Source organism: Lytechinus variegatus, chromosome 2 (genome assembly GCF_018143015.1).
Source record: "Lytechinus variegatus isolate NC3 chromosome 2, Lvar_3.0, whole genome shotgun sequence".
Taxonomy (NCBI): Eukaryota; Metazoa; Echinodermata; class Echinoidea; order Temnopleuroida; family Toxopneustidae; genus Lytechinus; species Lytechinus variegatus.
The window spans coordinates 55,218,840-55,237,535 of NC_054741.1; the positions used below are offsets into that span (position 1 = coordinate 55,218,840).

At 36.3% G+C, this 18,696-nt stretch overlaps 1 protein-coding gene across 1 annotated transcript in view; it reads left to right on the forward strand.

Moving 5' to 3' along the window:
- Positions 1–13,923, forward strand: part of LOC121408398 (E3 ubiquitin-protein ligase DTX1-like) — a 48,548-nt gene extending 34,625 nt beyond the window's left edge. The window contains exons 5-10 of the mRNA XM_041599870.1: positions 3,606–3,752; positions 5,386–5,447; positions 9,569–9,715; positions 10,444–10,605; positions 11,977–12,066; positions 13,012–13,923. Of these exons, the coding sequence (XP_041455804.1) occupies positions 3,606–3,752; positions 5,386–5,447; positions 9,569–9,715; positions 10,444–10,605; positions 11,977–12,066; positions 13,012–13,239 (836 nt within the window). The 3' untranslated portion in view covers positions 13,240–13,923. The remainder of the gene's footprint in view (positions 1–3,605; positions 3,753–5,385; positions 5,448–9,568; positions 9,716–10,443; positions 10,606–11,976; positions 12,067–13,011) is intronic.
- Positions 13,924–18,696: the final 4,773 nt, after the last annotated feature.

Below are 18,696 nucleotides of genomic sequence, written 5' to 3' on the forward strand. Positions count from 1 at the left end.
ATTATCCTGACTGTAGAAAAGGGATCATATCGTTGACATTCATCCGAACCATTGTATCAGTCAATTTTGGTCAAAAAAAATTATTTTTAGATTTTTGCAGAAAGTGAAATTCCTATTCTATACATGCTTGAATTTCTAGGCAGCAATTTATTTTAGTTTCTGAGATATGTGGGGATTTTCACTGCGATGCTGTACAAATTGTTGATAAAATGCACAAATCCCATAGGAAATATATACTGTAGCAAAGCAGACAACACATGCGCGCACTTAATACCGGTATGCAAATGCGTGGTCAGCCAAATCGTTCTATTGGCATTGCATTTATTTTACACGTGAAACAGCGATACAATGTTTTGACTGATCGCTCGCATTGAAATTGCGGTCAGGGTTGTGGTATCCCCTATGGCATTTTTATACAGGGAAAATCTAACTGCTCAAACCAAGATTAAGGATTTAGCTATTTTGCAATATTTTCTCTGATTCTTGGTTTTGTATTCCAAAGATACCAATGTCAAGCAATTATCTCAGTCTTTTCAACCATGTATTTGAATGTATTGTATTGAAAATGTTGTAAGGCTGGGAAACAAAGTGTGGAAATTATAGTAAACCTTGAAGTCGATTTTCTCTAAAAGGGGTTTCTACTATCAGATGTGTGACACGATGGTTCGGATGACCGCCGGGGATATGATTTATATTGACATAAAAATTTGTCTTGATCAGATTGCTTGGAAAACAAGCAAACCTTATCAAGGCTCTTTATTCTGGGGATCATGTTACAATTGTGTTGATTTGGGGGAAATCCCTAAAATAAAGGGGGGAAACCCTCGTCTTAAGTAGGGCAGAGTTCATTATTTAAGTTTCACCCAATCCTAGCCAGGGGTGGGGGTAGTCTGCCTGCTCATATCCTGATTGAATCTTTAATCAACTAGTGGGTCTGGAGACAAGACTGTAAAATACAACTTACATTTCCTGTGTGAACTTGAGCACACATTTCTCAGTCAGGGCCTTAAGGCTGCAAAATTCAGATGACTTTTCTTAAGCAAAAGGCCAAGTCCACCTTTGCGTTCGATAAATGAGATAAAATTTGCAGAATCTCATTAGATCTAATACTTCTTTGAACATAAAAAATAGCATTTCCTTAACCTTCTTATTGTAAGGAGATTTAGATGTAATTTCTCAGTGTTAATTTGCTCTACTCAAATAAACTGAAAATCATGGTGAAATTTGGCCTAAAGATCATGTGAGATTGAGATTCATTGGAATATTGTAGCTCTGGAATATATCTGTATTTCATTTGAAAAAATATGATTATCATCCTTTCTTTACTAATTCTATCATGTTGTGTTTTTGTAAGCTAGCACTTCTGGAAGTTCTCAAATAGTTGCTGTGATTGACATTCCATCAACATGTATGCACTGATATGTGTTTTTAATATATTTCTATCGAAATTGTAACCAAGTGAAAATAATGGCTCACTAGCCTTTGTATTCTGTTTTGATGAAACATAAAAAGTAGAATTGTAATATCACAAATTAAAAGTTCATTGTCTTATCAAGTTGATTATCAATTATCAAGTTGATTATCAAAGTGGAAGAATCTGCTGCAATATTCCAGATATTTATTAAATCTAGCCTATGAAGACTTCCTACAATCTAACTTGAACATGCATAAAGCTTGCATTTCTGTGTTTGGTGGTTTAGAAGCTCTCGACTGGTGTATGATTTGTCAATGTCACTTTTGGGTCCAGTCTGGGTCTTTAACTTCAATATATCCCATGAAAGAATGTTACATTTCAAGTGATCGCAGATCTGATGTACACTTACAATGATATCAGTGACATTACATTTAACAGGTCCATTCTCGGACGTTCCATGCTGCATCCCATATATTTATACTTCTTTCTGCATGGTGCATGTAATAATGAAAAACAGCAAATTTTGTATCATTGGCATTGCAAGCATCACCATATAAATAAAGCAGGAAACCCTTGGAATAAGTCAACTTGTTTGAAAACAGAAAAATCAAAAGAATAAGTACCATGAAAGTTTGAATAATATTTTTTGCTTTGCCGATTGGAGTACGTAATGTACAGTGAATATCCATTCATTAGTCATCTCATTATTAAGATCAATTTTTTTTAATTTCAATTGCATTTTTCTTTCACAAAATTTAATTGATTTTTAAATTGACTTTATTTTTAATACAATTTAACTGGTTTTGAGTGCATCATTTTCCTTTAATACAAATATTTATTTGTGACATTATAACATTATCTAGTTATTTCCACAATGTAAACAGATAACAATATTCTCATCTTTATATTCTAGTAGATAATCCATTTCATTGGAGTTTTGACTGATACTTGAAGTAACTTGATTTGTTTTTTAGACAAGTCCAAGTTGTAACTCTATAGGTGTTACTAACCACATCTATAATCTTTTGACTGGGAATGTGTTTGTTTTCATAGGCAAGTCCAAGCTGTTGTTATGTACAGTTTATTTATGCTCCTTTCTGAAATAATGATCAACTTTCGATTGATTCAAATCAATATCAATTTAAGAATAATCTTGACTTCCATCAACTCCTAATGTTGAGGTCAATTTTGAAAGTTGCCTCTGATTTCAATCGATAACAACTCTCAGACCAATATTGCATTTATGGAAGTAAAGAAAATTGTATTCCATGATCCATTTGCATATTCTTTTTTCATGTGGGATACTGTGTGAGAGTTGTAGAAGCATCGTGGTGTAGCGTTTTTCCAATTTAAATAGTTGAGATTGATTAAGTCAGTTACTTTCTTCATGAAGTCAGAGCCCTGATCTTTACAATATTGGCTTTTATCATGAACATCTCTATGAAATTCCCTCAGGCCAATTTACTCTAGCCCCATTGAAATAGCATATATTGGTCTGGTTCTAAACATTTATGATCCAGGGGTGGTATTCAGGAGAAGTAGAAAAAGAAGGAAAACAGAGAAAAAAAGGAGGAATTAATAAGTAGGGCCTAACTAATTGCAGCATGAAAAAATAATTTTGAAAATTGTCATGGATGATGAGTGAAACTAATACCACAATCTAATCTAAATGATATCATTATATGCTTGACATTCAGTCAGCAGGGTGTCAGGATATTTGGTACTAAAAGATACATGTATGACAAAAGTTATGACTGTTACCCCCTTGTCATATCTTTTGCTTGAATAAAAGGATTACGCGCATCTAAAGCCGCGTACTTTTGGTGCGCGCTAAAGAGATGAGACAAATTTATGACAATTTTTGTGACAAAAGTTATGACATCCACCAGAATACCGATTTTGTCATATCTCTGAGAAATTATAAAATATGGAGAAAAGACAATGTTTAGAATACCGCCCCAGGCCGATTGATACCAATTTCAATGGGGCCTATTAGGTATTCATTGGACTATAACTTGGAAAAAAAAATCACACTCTCATACTCTATAGAACAGGGTCTTATTTTCTGAAATTTGTTGAGTGAAAAAAAAACACCTTGGACTTGCCTTAACCCATTCATCTCATCTAACCCACTTACACGGTGCCATCATCATCAAGTCTGTTGCTCTATCTGTCCTGCCCTTCCCCCTAGCTATGACGAGCATTTTGCTCTCCACAGCCTTGCCCGTCAAGCTGGTACCCGTCAGGACACCCATCTACTCCCCGCCCAACTCTGGAGGGATCCGCCCGGTGGAGGGGCTCAAACCACGCAAGAAGAAGAGGAAGATATCGCTCAGGGGTAGGATGGTGATAAATGTCTCGTTCTGTATTTGTCAGTCTGTCTGTATGTATGTCTATATCTCTTTCGTTTTTTTCTCTCACTTTTCTCTCTTTCGTTTTTCTCTCCCCTGTTACCCCATCTTTCCTCTTATTTCTCCCTTTCTTTCTCAATTTTTTTCTTTCACTTTCTATCTCCTTGTATCGCTTCTCCTCCCTCTTTTCTCTCTTTTTCTCTGCACTCCCCCCCTCCCTATCTCTATTTTCTATCTATCCTTTGTTACACTCACATTTCATCTCTCTCTTTCTGCCTCATATCTCTATTTTCCTATTTGTCTCCTCTTGCCCGCATAGCAGAAGCAAGAAAAGGGCGCCTCTTTTCCAGCGTCCTTGGCAACAGCTGCCACGTCAACATCAAAATCCTAACATTGAGTCAGTTTTTGAATTGACATCACAACTTTGAAAATCTAAGGACCTTTGAAGAATGAGATCAATTTTCAGACATTTTCATTTTTTTGTATTTGGGGGGGGCAAGAACAATTTGCCATTGGACACATTTCTTTATTACAGTACAAATGGGCAAAATGAGTAGGGGCACCAATAGTTCCAAGGATAGAGAAGAAGGACATTGAGGCTAGAAAGCACGGCATCCACAACCTCGGCCTTTGGTGTTCATGGATTATCAAATTGTACTCTCTCTTCAAAGGGTAAATGAAAAAAAATGTTCAGTATTTTGATGTCGCGAATTTAACACTGCTGGTATATTTTATGGCGAGACTACCACGAGCTGTTTTACTTGTTGGTCTTTTATATATATACAGGCTGTATATTTATTTTTCTTCTCTTCCTTCCTCATACTAAATAGACTATTCTTTTATACCTGTTCCTCTAACTTTTTTGCAGGTAGTTACAAACCTTGTGTTTGTTTGTTCTTTATCCTTCATTTTTTTTTGTCTTTTTGTTGTGTATGTGATATTTTTCTTTTCTTTTTCATGCCTTGCTTTGAGGGAATAACGTGTGCCAAGACAGTAAAGATGATTTTGTATATTTGCATTTCTCACTAAATGACTTTTTGGAAACCCTTTATTCAACCCTATATATAACCCTATATTCATTTTTCATTAATAATTATTTTGTGAAATGCATTTAAGTGAGATAAAATATTATAGCAGTAGACAATAATGAATATTCTTTCATTCGGAAGCCCCATAATTATATGGGCATTATAGACTATATTAGAGAGCATCTTAATTGAGTGATGACTTTCAGATTTACATACACCCCATACGTTAGAATTTAAAGCAACCCAGTTCGACACAGGAAAGAAAGATCAATCGTGGCATGAGCTTTTTCATTTACCTTTGTTATATATGTTTGCATTTTGTGCTTCTCTTCAGACCAGAAAAAGAAGATTGAATGTCTGATCCTCATTCGTGAATCAATCATACATGTATAAATTTTGGAGAATCAGATCCGTTAGGCTATTCAGGTGCCATTGCATTTATAAATGCCTCTAGGTAGACCAATTGTTGTATTGGAATGGCTTATTATAAGACTGAAATGCAACAATTAACAAACCCCAAAGTCAAGACATCAATGGTCATACGTCGATTGATTCAATTTTGTACACATATGATTATTTTGGTCTCTTTTAGGAAAGACGGCGGAGGAAGTGATTGGGAAATACGTTGAGAAAGAGGAGAGCCCTCCTGATGAGGTATGAACATATCAGTGATCATATGATTATTTTCAATTATCATTGCCCTCCCCCCCCTTCCCACTTGGTTTTTGTCTCACCTGCATAGCAGAGTGAGACTAAAGGCGCCGCTTTTCCGGCGGCGGCGTCAACATCAAATCTTAACCTGAGGTTAAGTTTTTGAAATGACATCATAACTTAGAAAGTATATGGACCTAGTTCATGAAACTTGGCCATAAGGTTAATCAAGTATTACTGAACATCCTATTAGAGTTTCATGTCAAATGACCAAGGTCAAAGGTCATTTAGGGTCAATGAACTTAGACCATGTTGGAGGAATCAAAATCTTAACCTGAGGTAAAGTTTTTGAAATGTCATCATAACTTAGAAAATATATGGACCTAGTTCATGAAACTTGGACAAAAGGTTAATCAAGTATCACTGAACATCCTTCATGAGTTTTATGTCACATGACCAAGGTCAAAGGTCATTTAGGGTCAATGAACTTTGGCCGAATTGGGGGTATCTGTTGAATTCCCATCATAACTTTGAAAGTTTATGGATCTGATTCATGAAACTTGGACATAATAGTAATCAAGCATCACTGAACATTTTGTGTAAGTTTCAGGTCTCATGATTAAGGTCAAAGGTCATTTAGGGTCAATGAACTTTGGCCGAATTGGGGGTATCTGTTGAATTACCCTTGATAACTTTGAAAGTTTATTGGTCTAGTTCGTTAAACTTGGACATTAGAGTAATCAAGTATCACTGAACATCCTGTGCGCGTTTCAGGTCACATGACCAAGTTCAAAGGTCAATAAACTTTGGCCGAATTGGGTGTATCTGTTGAATTACCATCATAACTTTAAAAGTTTATGGATCTGATTCATGAAACTTGGACATAAGAGTAATCAAGTATCACTGAACATCCTGTTCAAGTTTCAGGTCACATGATCAAGGTCAAAGGTCATGTAAGGTCAATGAACTTTGGCCATGTTGGGGTTTTTTGTTAAATAACCATCATATCTCTGTAAGTTTATTGGTCTAGTTCATAAAAATTAGACATAAGAGTAACCATGTATCACTGAACATCTTGTGCGAGTTAGAGTAGTTTTCAAAGTCAGCACTGCTGCTATATTGAACCTCGTGATGCAGGTGAGACGGCCAGAGGCATTCCACTTGTTTCAAGTAGTGAAGAAAGGAGAAAAGGAAACTTAAAGGTAGGAAGAGGGAAGAAAGAAGAATATCAAAAAGAATATGAGATGTGTAATTTAAATATCCGTAGTACATGTACTCAAAGAAAAAAGCAACATCTCAAACAAGTTGTCCCCCCATCCCATTAAGATATCCTGGTGTCAATGCCTAGTGTCAGTGTGTATTGTCAATGGTCTTAAAAATCATTTTCAATGATCCCATGATCTATTTGTCCTATAATCAAATAGTGATTTTTTTTATATTTATCTAATATTGGTATTTATATAGCACTCTTCACATTTACTGTATCACAGCCCATATACAAAGAAGCAAGTACTCATAAAAATTATGAATAAATACATGATATGTGGATAAAAGATGTGATCCTATGATCTTGCTGGGCGGTGACTATACCATTCGGCCATTTCTGATCTGTGGCATGGTTAATATGAGCATGATAGTACACACCCAGGGGAGGGGGGGGGCACTCAAATTAATTTTTGATGTGGGGGTGTGCCTCATGCAACTCGGAAATGGGGGTCTAAGGAACTGACTAAAAGGGTAAAATACGAGGTCTTGGGAACTAAATATATACCGTGCGGTGTGAAAAAACAGAACGGGATCCCGGCACTGTAGGTACGTTGCACCATAGTACTGTGCATGCGTTAGCCATGCATGGAGCGGCTACTAGTTATGTAGGGAGTTGCGAAGCCGTACATGCATCTCTGGCATGCGGTGCTCGCTTGACAATTTTGGCAGGGCCGGGGAACTGAGATGTCTCGTGATGGGTCTTCTGAGCGGGGCTGGGCGGCTTCTGAACTGAACTTTTGTCATTCAGAGTATCTAGAGAATTGAAAATTAGGTCTGAAAAAGGGGGTCATCAAAGCGGCACGTCCCCGTACCACCAATATATGTGACTGCCCCCCTCCCCCAGCAGCCATGTTGGAGAACAAATAATAAATGTCTGTGCATCAAACATATAAATCATTGTATTTTGTGGTCTGTTTTATCCCCGATCTTGACATCATCTGTGGATATCTTTTGTAGGGGAGAAAAATCTATCTCTCTGTCCCTTAGTGTATTGGGTGATAAAGCAGGAAGATGTTATGAAGGAGCTGTAACTCTTGTACGTTGTGCTAAACATGTTCGTTGGTTCTGAAGTGTAACAGTGGGTTTCACAACATTCCACTTGACTTTGATATGTGGCAAGCCATTCTTCAGCTGGTTAACAGATCATAGACATTTAGCATGGGTTCAGAAGCAATAAGAATGATTTTGCTCCATTCTAACAGCTGTGGTTGGACTTTAGGGGCACCGCACGACCCGGCGACCACTCTCTGCCATTTTGTCTCACCTGCATAACAGAGCAAGACTATAAGCGCTGTTTTTCGACGGCAGCGGCGTCAACATCAAATCATAACCAAAGGTTAAGTTTTTGAAATGTCATCATAACTTGTTAATTGTATGGGCCTAGTTCATGAAATTGTATCGAAATGGTTTTCAACTATTACTGAAAATCCTGCCTGAGTTTGATGTTACATGACCAAGATCAAAGGTCATTTAGGGTCAATGAACTTAGACCATGTAGAGGGAATCAACATCAAAATCTTAACCAAAGGTTAAGTTTTTTAAATGTCATCATAACTTAAAAAGTGCATGGGCCTGGTTCATGAAACTTGGACATCAGAGTAATCAAGTATTACTGAACACCCTGCCTAAAAATTAACTTAATTTACATGACCAAGGTCAAAGGTCATTTAGGGTCACTGAACTTTGGCCATGTTGGGGGTATTTGTTGATTTCCATCATAACTTTGAAAGTTTATGGATCTGGATTATGAAACTTGAACATAAGAGTAATTAAGTATTACTGAACATCATTTGTGAGTTTCAGGTCACATGACCAAGGTCAAAGGTCATTTAGGGTCAGTGAACTTAGATTATGGTGGGGGTATTTGTTGATTTGCTATCATAACATTTAACTTTGGAAGTTTAAAGATCTAGTTCTTGAAACTTAGACATTAGAGTAATCTAGTATCATTGAACATCTTGCTTGAGATTCAGGTAACATGACCAATGTCAAAGGTCATCTAGGGTCAATGAACATAGTATTTTATTATCATATGTTTTTTATTTTTTTTTAAAGACAAGTCCACCCCAACAAAAAGTTAATTTGAATAAAAAGAGAAAAATCCAACAAGCATAACTCTGAAAATTTCATCTTAAGTTACAACATTTTTAAGTTTCGCTTAATTTAAAAAAACAGTTGTATTCTCGTTCTGGCTGGTATGCAAATGAGGGGCCTGATGACATCATTCACTATTTCTTGAAATATAAAATATTCAAATTTTCTCCCTGTTGTTTCCTCCTTGAACATGTTGTATTACCACTGTTTTAACATTTTATAGTTCCGTCATGTTGGTACTTATTGTCAAGTCTTTATAAATTGAAATATTGTATAATTCAAACAATAAAGAACAAAAGAAATAGTGAGTGATGGACATCATCGACTGACTCATTTGCATGTCTCTGAGAGGTGCATGTAACTGTTTAGTGAAAAATAAGCGAAAATTCAAAATGCCATAACATTTTTCTGGGGTGGACTTGACCTTTAGATAACTATTAATAGTTGACTTGTTTTGTTCAAAGTCAGCACTGCTGCTCCATCGAATGGCGTAATTCAGATGAGACTGCCAGAGGCGCTCCACTTAATTCTTATTCCTCTGCATTCTTCACTGTGTCACTCACTCTTAAGCTTGTGCACTCCCAGATATTATCTTCCAATATTTTTTTTTCCTTTTCCTTCTACTTCCCCACAAGGTGCCCTGGAGGATTGTTTTAATCTTATTACAAGTCCATCCCTTCTCAGCTTACATTGTTTACAGTGTTAAAATATATTGTTGAGACCTTATAAAAAGAAACATTTATTCTCTTCTGTATATCTATCAGGAATGTCCTATATGTTTTGAGAAGCTGTGCAATATATCACATTACAACGAGGATGAGGAAGAGGGAGAAAGTGTTCTTAAACTCGATAGATGCGGTCATCTTTTTCATCAAAGCTGTCTCTATGCAATGTATAACAGTGGACCAAAGGTAAGAAATATTCTCATTTAGAAAGAAGAATGGACGGTGATAAAAAGCGATAGAGTACCAAAGTGTGACATCATCAAAATTGCATTTTTGCATTCCAGCATTTTTTATTCAATATTTTGGTAGAGCAGGATGAAATAACTTACTACCACCCAAATTTGGTGGGAATTGACCTCATGTGGGCATGCCGTGGTCTAGTGGTTCTGACTCTCGCCTTTCAAACAGAGGGTTGTTGGTTCGAATCCTAGACACGGCGTGTTTTCCTTCAGCAAGAAATTTATCCACACTGTGCTGCACTCGACCCAGGTGAGGTAAATGGGTACCGGCAGGAAGTAATTCCTCAAAAAGCTGTGTGCACCAGAATCGGTAGACTAGCTTAGCCGGGGTAATACAGGAGCGCCTTGAGCACTTAGCAAGGTTGATTTGTGCGCTATACAAATCCTATATTATTTATGAATACATAATTAGCCCCATTGAAGTCAATGTATTATTGGCCTGGTTCCCAATTTGAGGAAGGGTGACCTTCCCCTTTTACATCTAACTTCTAGTGTAAAAACCTAGTTAATTGCAGTACATGAGTCATATCATTTAATATTGGCCCCAATCCATCACTCCAAATCCAAAATAACATCCATATTTAGGCTTACAGGAATCAAAGTATCCTCGTTTTTTCTTTGTTTTCATGAAATTAAAAAGTTTATTGTTTTTTTTTTGTTCTTTCTCTCCAACAGGATGGTAGTATACAGTGTCCGACCTGTAAAGCCATTTATGGTGTGAAATGTGGCAATCAACCTCCTGGGTCTATGGACTATCATGTCATACCGCATTCCCTCCCAGGATTCTCATCATGTGGGACTATACGTATCATCTACAATATACCACCAGGAACACAGGTCAGTTACCCTTCTTTAATTGGGCTATTTCAGACCAGTATATACTGGGGGAAGGGGGGGTCAATTTGACCCCCTTCAGATCTCGGCCGCTGATCGCGCGATCGCCGCGAAAATTTGCAAGCGCGTAGAGCCGGATGTAAACTACAAGACTGTATGGTAAAATGTTTTAAAAATTAATTCTTTATATTTTTAATTAATTATGCAAATAAGTGTATGAAATTTCCCCTAAATTTTGTTTCTTGTGTATGTTTTTGCCTTTTACTCAATCTATATAGCTAGTAGAATGCTAATTTTTAGGTGGAGTATCAATTATTACATTTTAACAAATATCTACAAAAAAATAGCAAAAATATAATTAATTTCTTACAAATTTTATTGTTTTTTTAATTTTTATGTATTTCTTTTTTTTTTTCAAACCTTTGTTTTTTACTGTTTTTTCCAATGAACTTTGTTGGTGACCCTTCTGCGATCATAAATAGTATAAAATGAATCCATTTAAACCAATAAATGTAAAAATAATCATACATCTATGATTTTTGTTTGAAAAACACAATTTGCATTGACTTTGTACACGGAATCACGTTTTGTAACAAATTCTGGGTCTGACATGCACTTACAAAATGTTGCGTAATTTCAGAAAGCTTCTTGTAGGGACTTTCACACCTGGTGGGTGTTTCATAAAGCTGTTCGTAAGTTAAGAGCGACTTTAAGAACGACTGGTGATCCTTTCTTGTGGTAAATGGTATATACATTGGCGATGGTTAAGCGCGTAAGAAAGGTTCACCAGTCGTTCTTAAAGTCGCTCTTATCTTACGAACAGCTTTATGAAACGGCCCCCTGGTTGTTAGCCAGCATATGTTGCCTGTATGGCTAGCCGTTCTCTCATTTAATCTTATTTTTTATATGAAAAAAAATACCTTCTGTTAATAACATAAAAAGATTTCTTGTTATTTTGTGTTAATGTGGTATGATTTTAGTGACCACCTTCAGGGCAAGCTGAAGTCATCCCTATATAACAGTGCTTTATGACGGACAACAATTTATTATATATTCATTGAAAGAGTTCAAACCTGTGACACATTCTTTTCCTTTTCTTTTTTTTATTGTGCTGTGAAGTGCTTTGAGCATCTAAACAAGGTGAAAATTGTGCCTTTCAAATTTTTTGTATTATCATTATTATTGGTATTAAGAATGAAAGGCAATTGTTGATATCAAGAAATATGATTAAATGACAGAATGGTTTGTCATTAGTAGAATCTAAAGTATTGGATGCAAAGAGGAAAATTACATTACATTCCAACAACTATACTGGACTTGAAATCTCCCAGTCCTTATCTTTATTCATTTATTTATTTTTTCTTGATGAAATAGGGTCAGGAACATCCAAGTCCCGGCAGAAGATATTCATCTAGGGGATTCCCCAGAATGTGTTATCTACCAGACAATGAAATAGGAAGAAAGGTAGGTTTGTTATCAAGATATGTGCCCAACCTACCTACACCCCCCCCCATAATTTCCATCATTTTGGGAGTAATTTACTTGTGTTTTGGGCTTTTGGCCAATTTTTTTTATATTTAACATGTTATTTCCTCCTTATTTTGCCTTTACCATGTCTTTGGTGTTCACCTCTTCCCTGAACCAACCTTGGCACACTATAAAAAATATATTTGTCTTCTGTCCTCGTACCAGTTATAATCAAGATCATGATATGTTGATATATGTGTGGTACTCCATATACCAAGTATTTGTATTCTTAACAGATCAAGTTGACATCTGGGCAGGTATTCCTTCGGAAGTATTGATTTTGTTAGTATTTTACTGAGCATTTTACTTGGTTAAGCAAAATGTTCAAACTCGTATTCAGATCACATCTAAGTATTTTACTTTATCAAGCAGAACTTCAGCAAAATATTTACTTAAAGCCATCGTGATGTTGTAAATTTTAGCCAAATAACACACAATGCATGAATCCATCCGTGCGCATGTGTGACCGCCCATATCATGTTTGTAAACTGCATGCCCCGACTAAAGTCTTCTAAGTGGTTGACTTAGATTTACGGTAAGCATTATATTTAGTCAAAAATGGAATTGAATAACAAAGATAGATCAGTATTTTACTGAAGCAAAATACTGAGTAAAATACTGAAAATTCTAGCTTAAGTATTGAGTTGAATATTGACCCGATTCTTCATAGATTGAACCTCTACAAAAAATAATAATTTGAATGCAAATAATTTTATTTGTCAAGATATGACAATAATAATGTAAAATTCACTCCTATTCTGTTAAAATGGAAAATTTGGAATTCTCATGCGAACCTAATGAAACTTCCTCCTAGTCTTCAGCTAGATGCATATTTTCCCTAGTTATTATCCAAGTTGTTACTGTTTCCTCATCCTGTAATAGATTCTCCAGCTTCTCATCATTGCATGGGACCGGCGGCTCATCTTCACCATCGGCACCTCGGTCACGACAGGGGAACCCAACACCGTGGTCTGGAACGAGATCCACCACAAGACCGAGTTTGGTTCCAACGTGACGGGCCACGGCTTCCCGGACCCCAACTACTTTACTAATATCCTAGGAGAGCTGGCGTCGCAGGGAGTAACGGAAGACTGTCTGGATGATTGCTGAGATGACATCGCAAGGAGATGGAAGGACGTTTGCAGAACAGTTGCGTTGATAGGCTGATAGTGAGGAGGCATGATAGCTCAGTAGAGCGGTGGTCGAGCAATCCGGTGACCTGGGTTTGATCCCTGCTACTTGCACTACTGACCTTGGAAAGGACCTTATGCTCTTGGTCCTCTGGTGCTTGTTTTAAAGCATTCTATTTTTATTTTTTTTGACAATCGTATCAAATCACCACTACCACTACCGCTTCATCAATTTCATTTCTCAGACTGCAAACAAAACAGTATTATCTTGAAGCACACCATCTGTCATTGTCTAAATTCTTTCAAACCTTTACCTACCTGTTTTCACTCTTTACACAATTACACTTGTTACACAATTACAACTGTTTCAAAGTCTCTGGATTTCCTTGATGTTTGGATTACCATGTCTTTATCAAATCGTTATTCAGGTCGAGTTGGATAATCAATCCACCTTTTTTCATGTTTGATTTTGATATGTTCCTGTAGTGCCTAGTATTGAACATTATGGGTGGGATTCACAAATGTGGTTTGAATTTAGACCATGGACTATTCTATTTTGTGAAAAAAGTACACTTCCTTTGGCGCATGCATAGGGACAGTGATTTTCCGTTTCAAAAAATTGCCTTTTCCGTTTCAGAAAATCTCAAATTCCGTTTCAGCATGTCAGAAAACGGAAATTCCGTTTCCCCATAGACTTTGTACACACGGAAAAGTGACAATTCCGTTTCCACATTGAATAGCAAAATTACACGTACCGTACACTCGCACTGGTCAAAATTGTATCTGCTACTGTACCAACAACACAATAGAATCCGTTCTAATCGGATCTATGCGGGTATATATATGATATTTTTACAAAGAAATTTAGCATGCATACATCCTCACCTTTCACATTATTAGCATTATTTCACGGTGAAATGATATTTCATTGATAATTTTGGGGGATTTTTGACATCGTTATCATCAGTCAACGGCGTTTGCCAATCCGCCATCTTGGATTTTAAGACCACGATATCGTACTGTTACATCTTCAAACGTAGAGGGCAGCAACACACAACCGTGTAGTTGAACGATATGATATGTGTACAGTGCAGTGAAGCCCAACCCGGCCGGCCGGGTATATACGGGCGCGGGGTACAATCGAGTGTGCTGATGTCGAGTGCAGTCACGATGTGTGAATTGTCATGATTGTAGCAAAGTGAGATCGTGTTTTCTGGGGTTTTGTGGCCATTTAATATTCTCATTTTGTTGTGATTTTGGAGTAATTTGTGTTGCTATTCTGTGTATTTTGAGGGAAAATACGTTTTCCGTGATTTTCCGTTTGAAATGCCACTTTCCGTTTCAAAAGGCCATTTCCGTGAATTCCGTCCGTTTTCTGCGATCGCAGAAAATCACTGTCCCTACATGCACTTGGAATTATCCAGTGAATCTTGATTTAAAAAAAAGGCATGGTAAAATTTTATGACTTCTATAAACACAGGTTGAGAAAGTGATAAACCTCTTTCAGTCATGGTCTAAACCAAGCAAACCATATACAAATGTATGATATTACATCTAAACCTACCACATAGAACGTGACCTGTGTGGGCTTTCTAGAGAAAAAAATTATATTAACATTCGAATGTAGTAGCGCCGGCTTCCACCAGACGGGTGTGTGTTTCATAAAGCTGTTCGTAAAGTTATGCAAGACTTAACACACGACTGGTGACCTTTCTTGTGCCACTCTCACCCAGCACCTGAGATCATGTTCCAGTGGTGCGTGAAGTTGTGCGTAATTTAACGAACAGCTTCATGCAACACCCACAGGGTGCTTGTGTTGTTTGCTCCAAAAGAAACACAATGTTGTCTCATTCCAAGGATGCACTGCCCGTGGTGTTTTGTAGTTTGAATGGAATTGTTAAAAACGCAACCGTCTCAAGTGTCACATCATTTATTTATAATAACAATCGTGATTTGTGATGCTATCGCCATATTGCAGTAGACTATGTTTAGAAATAGAAATGGTTTATTGAACAAAAATCATTTGCGGCACAGAGGCCAAATTACAGATTTTTAAACGTAAAAACAAATATACATCAATATTGCTACACCATAATGAAAGCAGTAAAATAATTTCAAATGCATTGAAAAATTATAAATATTAATTCTTTGCCTGAAGTAAATAATATTTAAGGTGATTTGGCCATTAACCCTAATCAAAGGCTCACAAGTGAATGAAATATTTGATTTTAGGTATCCCTATTTTCTTACAACATCAATCAGAATAATTTCACTTTTATTTTTAAAACACCTGTTCAAAACCCAATTTCTAATTCTTACAATATCTATTCACAGTCGGTTCATGTGATGTGCGGTCACTGTGGTAGGCTACACAGTTGGTCTACTTCCCAGATAGTCTAATACCACTTGGACTAAATCCATTTGGTCTATCAATTTGGTCTAATTGCTGTTTGGTCTACACTGCACTTGGTCCAAACCTACTTTAGTCTAATTCTCATTTAGTCTGATGGATATTAGACCAAATGGTAAATGGGGTGCATGGAAATTAGGCCAAATGGTAAATAGGGTGCATGAAAATTAGACCAAATGGTAAATGGGGTGCATGGAAATTAGACCAAATGGTAAATGGGGTGCATGAAAATTAGACCAAATGGTAAATGGGGTGCATGGAAATTAGACCAAATGGTAAATGGGGTGCATGGAAATTAGACCAAATGGTAAATGGGGTGCATGGAAATTAGACCAAATGGTAAATGGGGTGCATGGAAATTAGACCAAATGGTAAATGGGGTGCATGGAAATTAGACCAAATGGTAAATGGGCTGAAATGAAATTAGTCCAAATGGCTATTAGACGAACTCGGATGAGACCATGCTGGATGAGATAAAGTGGAAAGTAGACAAAGTGGGTATACACCAATCATCAATTTGCTGGCTTTAGGGATGTGTCATTCCTTGCACTGCAACACTCTTGTATTCTGTGTAAGCTTCCATGTCAGATATGAAATGACATACATTTATTGCATTTCATGTTCAGCTTATATAAAAAAAATATATCAATTCAGATTTTTTTTGCTTATGATAAAATGAGCCATAATGCACAGAGATGTATTATACACAGTGGTTTGGTACACCGAGTCATTCTTTAAAACAATTTTTGCTTCAGTTTTAAAGTTGAATATAGATCACCATACTTAAACATTGGGACATATCTATTTAGATGTGTGTGTTTTTAATCCTTTGTAGACAGGAGGGAGTTGAATTGAGATAAGGCTTTATGGTTTTTAAAATTTAGAAGTTTATGTTCATTTTTTAGTACCAAAATCTCAAATGACAAAAAGGGAGTTGTGTTTGCCTGTTCATCAACTTCGATATTTATAAAAAAAATGTAATGCATTGGACAATGTACACGCTTATGTACATTCATTCCATCTCTTTTATCTTCTGTTCAATCTAATCATGGATTTAACTAGATTGAACATGTATCTTGAACATGGGTATCATAAAACAAGTGTGTGTGTGTATATATGTGTGTTTTATCACCGTATATAACTTGTACATATATAAACACTGTCAAATGTATCTTGCAACATTAAGTGTGTGTAGATGGTGAACCAAATCATATATAGATATTATGTTAAATGTTACACATCTGCCCACTAAGATTTCTTTTCCTCATATGATGCAGGCACCATTGAAATAAAGGGTTGTATAAAATCTTTGTAAGTCTATTTTTGTATCATAGATTGCAGCATTTTTTCTAAAGACAATGAAAATTATGAGGAGTTATTGCTTTAATTGATTCTTAGTAAGCCAGGGAAAAATATGTTGTCAAAGTCATATTTAGTCCTACCAAATACTAATATCAAGTTTTGATAATGAGATTGAACAATAGTCAGTTTTAGAATGGCTTTCTCTGAGGTGTTTGCAGTGATGTGCTAGATACATAATCAGTTCCAGGTTTTTTAGCACAAAGTGGAAGTGTCACTTCGTCAAAAAAAGATTGGAAATAATAATTAGAATTCCTCATTCAGATTAAACTAGCTTAGCAACATTTTCATAATGCATTCCTGGGAGAAAGGTCACCTTTTTAATGCTAATAAATGTACATTGCAAGCTTCAAATCTTCAAAAGTTTGTCCAAACTTGTGCAGACAAACTGATTTCTTTATGCTCTCATGATGTGTCATATCGTCAGTGATTTTACGAATCGGCTCAAACCTCGACGGGTCTCAAAAACATGATTTTGAGGTAAGCACGTTCAAAGTTTGCATGTTTTTAGACATTCATAACTTTGCACTTTGAAAGAAACCAGATCAATTATTTATACCAATTTACAGCATACATTCTACTTTTTTATGATATACAAAATTTTGTTTCCAATTTAAATTCAGTTTTTCAATATTTTAATTGAAGTGTTTGTATGCATTTCAGAAACTGCTACTCTTTACGAAAAACAGGGTTTGAGTCGGTTCGTAAAATCATGCTCACCATGCGCATTCTTTTTTATCCAGTTCGTAAAATCATTCATGCCATGGGCATGTTTTTTAGAGGTACAAACCACATACGCGCAGCAGCTAGGTTGGGTCTTTGACCTATGCGTGCCAGGCCAGAGACTTTATAGTAGTACACAAAGAATGGTTTGAGCCAGTTCGTAAAATCAAAGGAGGGGGTTGAGCCGGTTCGTAAGAAATTTGAATATGCTCTTATTCTTTATATAATACAAATTTGATCTGAAATTTGGCAAGTCATTAGAGTGAATCATGGGCTTTTAGAATATGCAAACAAATAAATTTTGAAAATTTGACTGAAAATGAGATTTGACCCAGTTCATAAAATCACTGACGATATGATGTCGTGATGATGTCATGATGGTATGATTGTTACATCACAAGTCATTTTGAATTATGTCATGGGTTTGTCTGTGCAGCTATGGAAATAGTATTGTGAGCTAACTTAAAAAATATATATATTGGTGTTTAGGTTTTTGTAGCCTTCCAATGGAAAACAAAAAAGTCCCTTTCCTCTGCAACAAGTTTTCTACACATGATGTCCACTTCAGGCACAAAAAAAGGTTGCTGAGCTTTGGTGGTGAGCTTTGCAATGCCATGTCTGAGTGAGCCCTAATTTAGAAATGCAGATGAACAATGCCATTCTCCTCTACTTCATACCAAGCTTGTCCTCTGGGCTTGCTTGCACAAAAGATTGTAACTTTGCCTTCCAATGGTAGATGAAAGTCCCATTAAATCCTTGATTCTGATTGACTTTTGAGTATTATTACCATGATAGTTACCATCGTATGGCAAATGCACCATAATGATAGCCTTTATGTAAAGAGGCTCTTGAGTTTATGATTTTTTTTACTTCTCATTTAGTCAGACAGAATGTAGGAGAGATATTTACAGTGCCAAAAATCTTAATGGATATATTTTGAAGAAA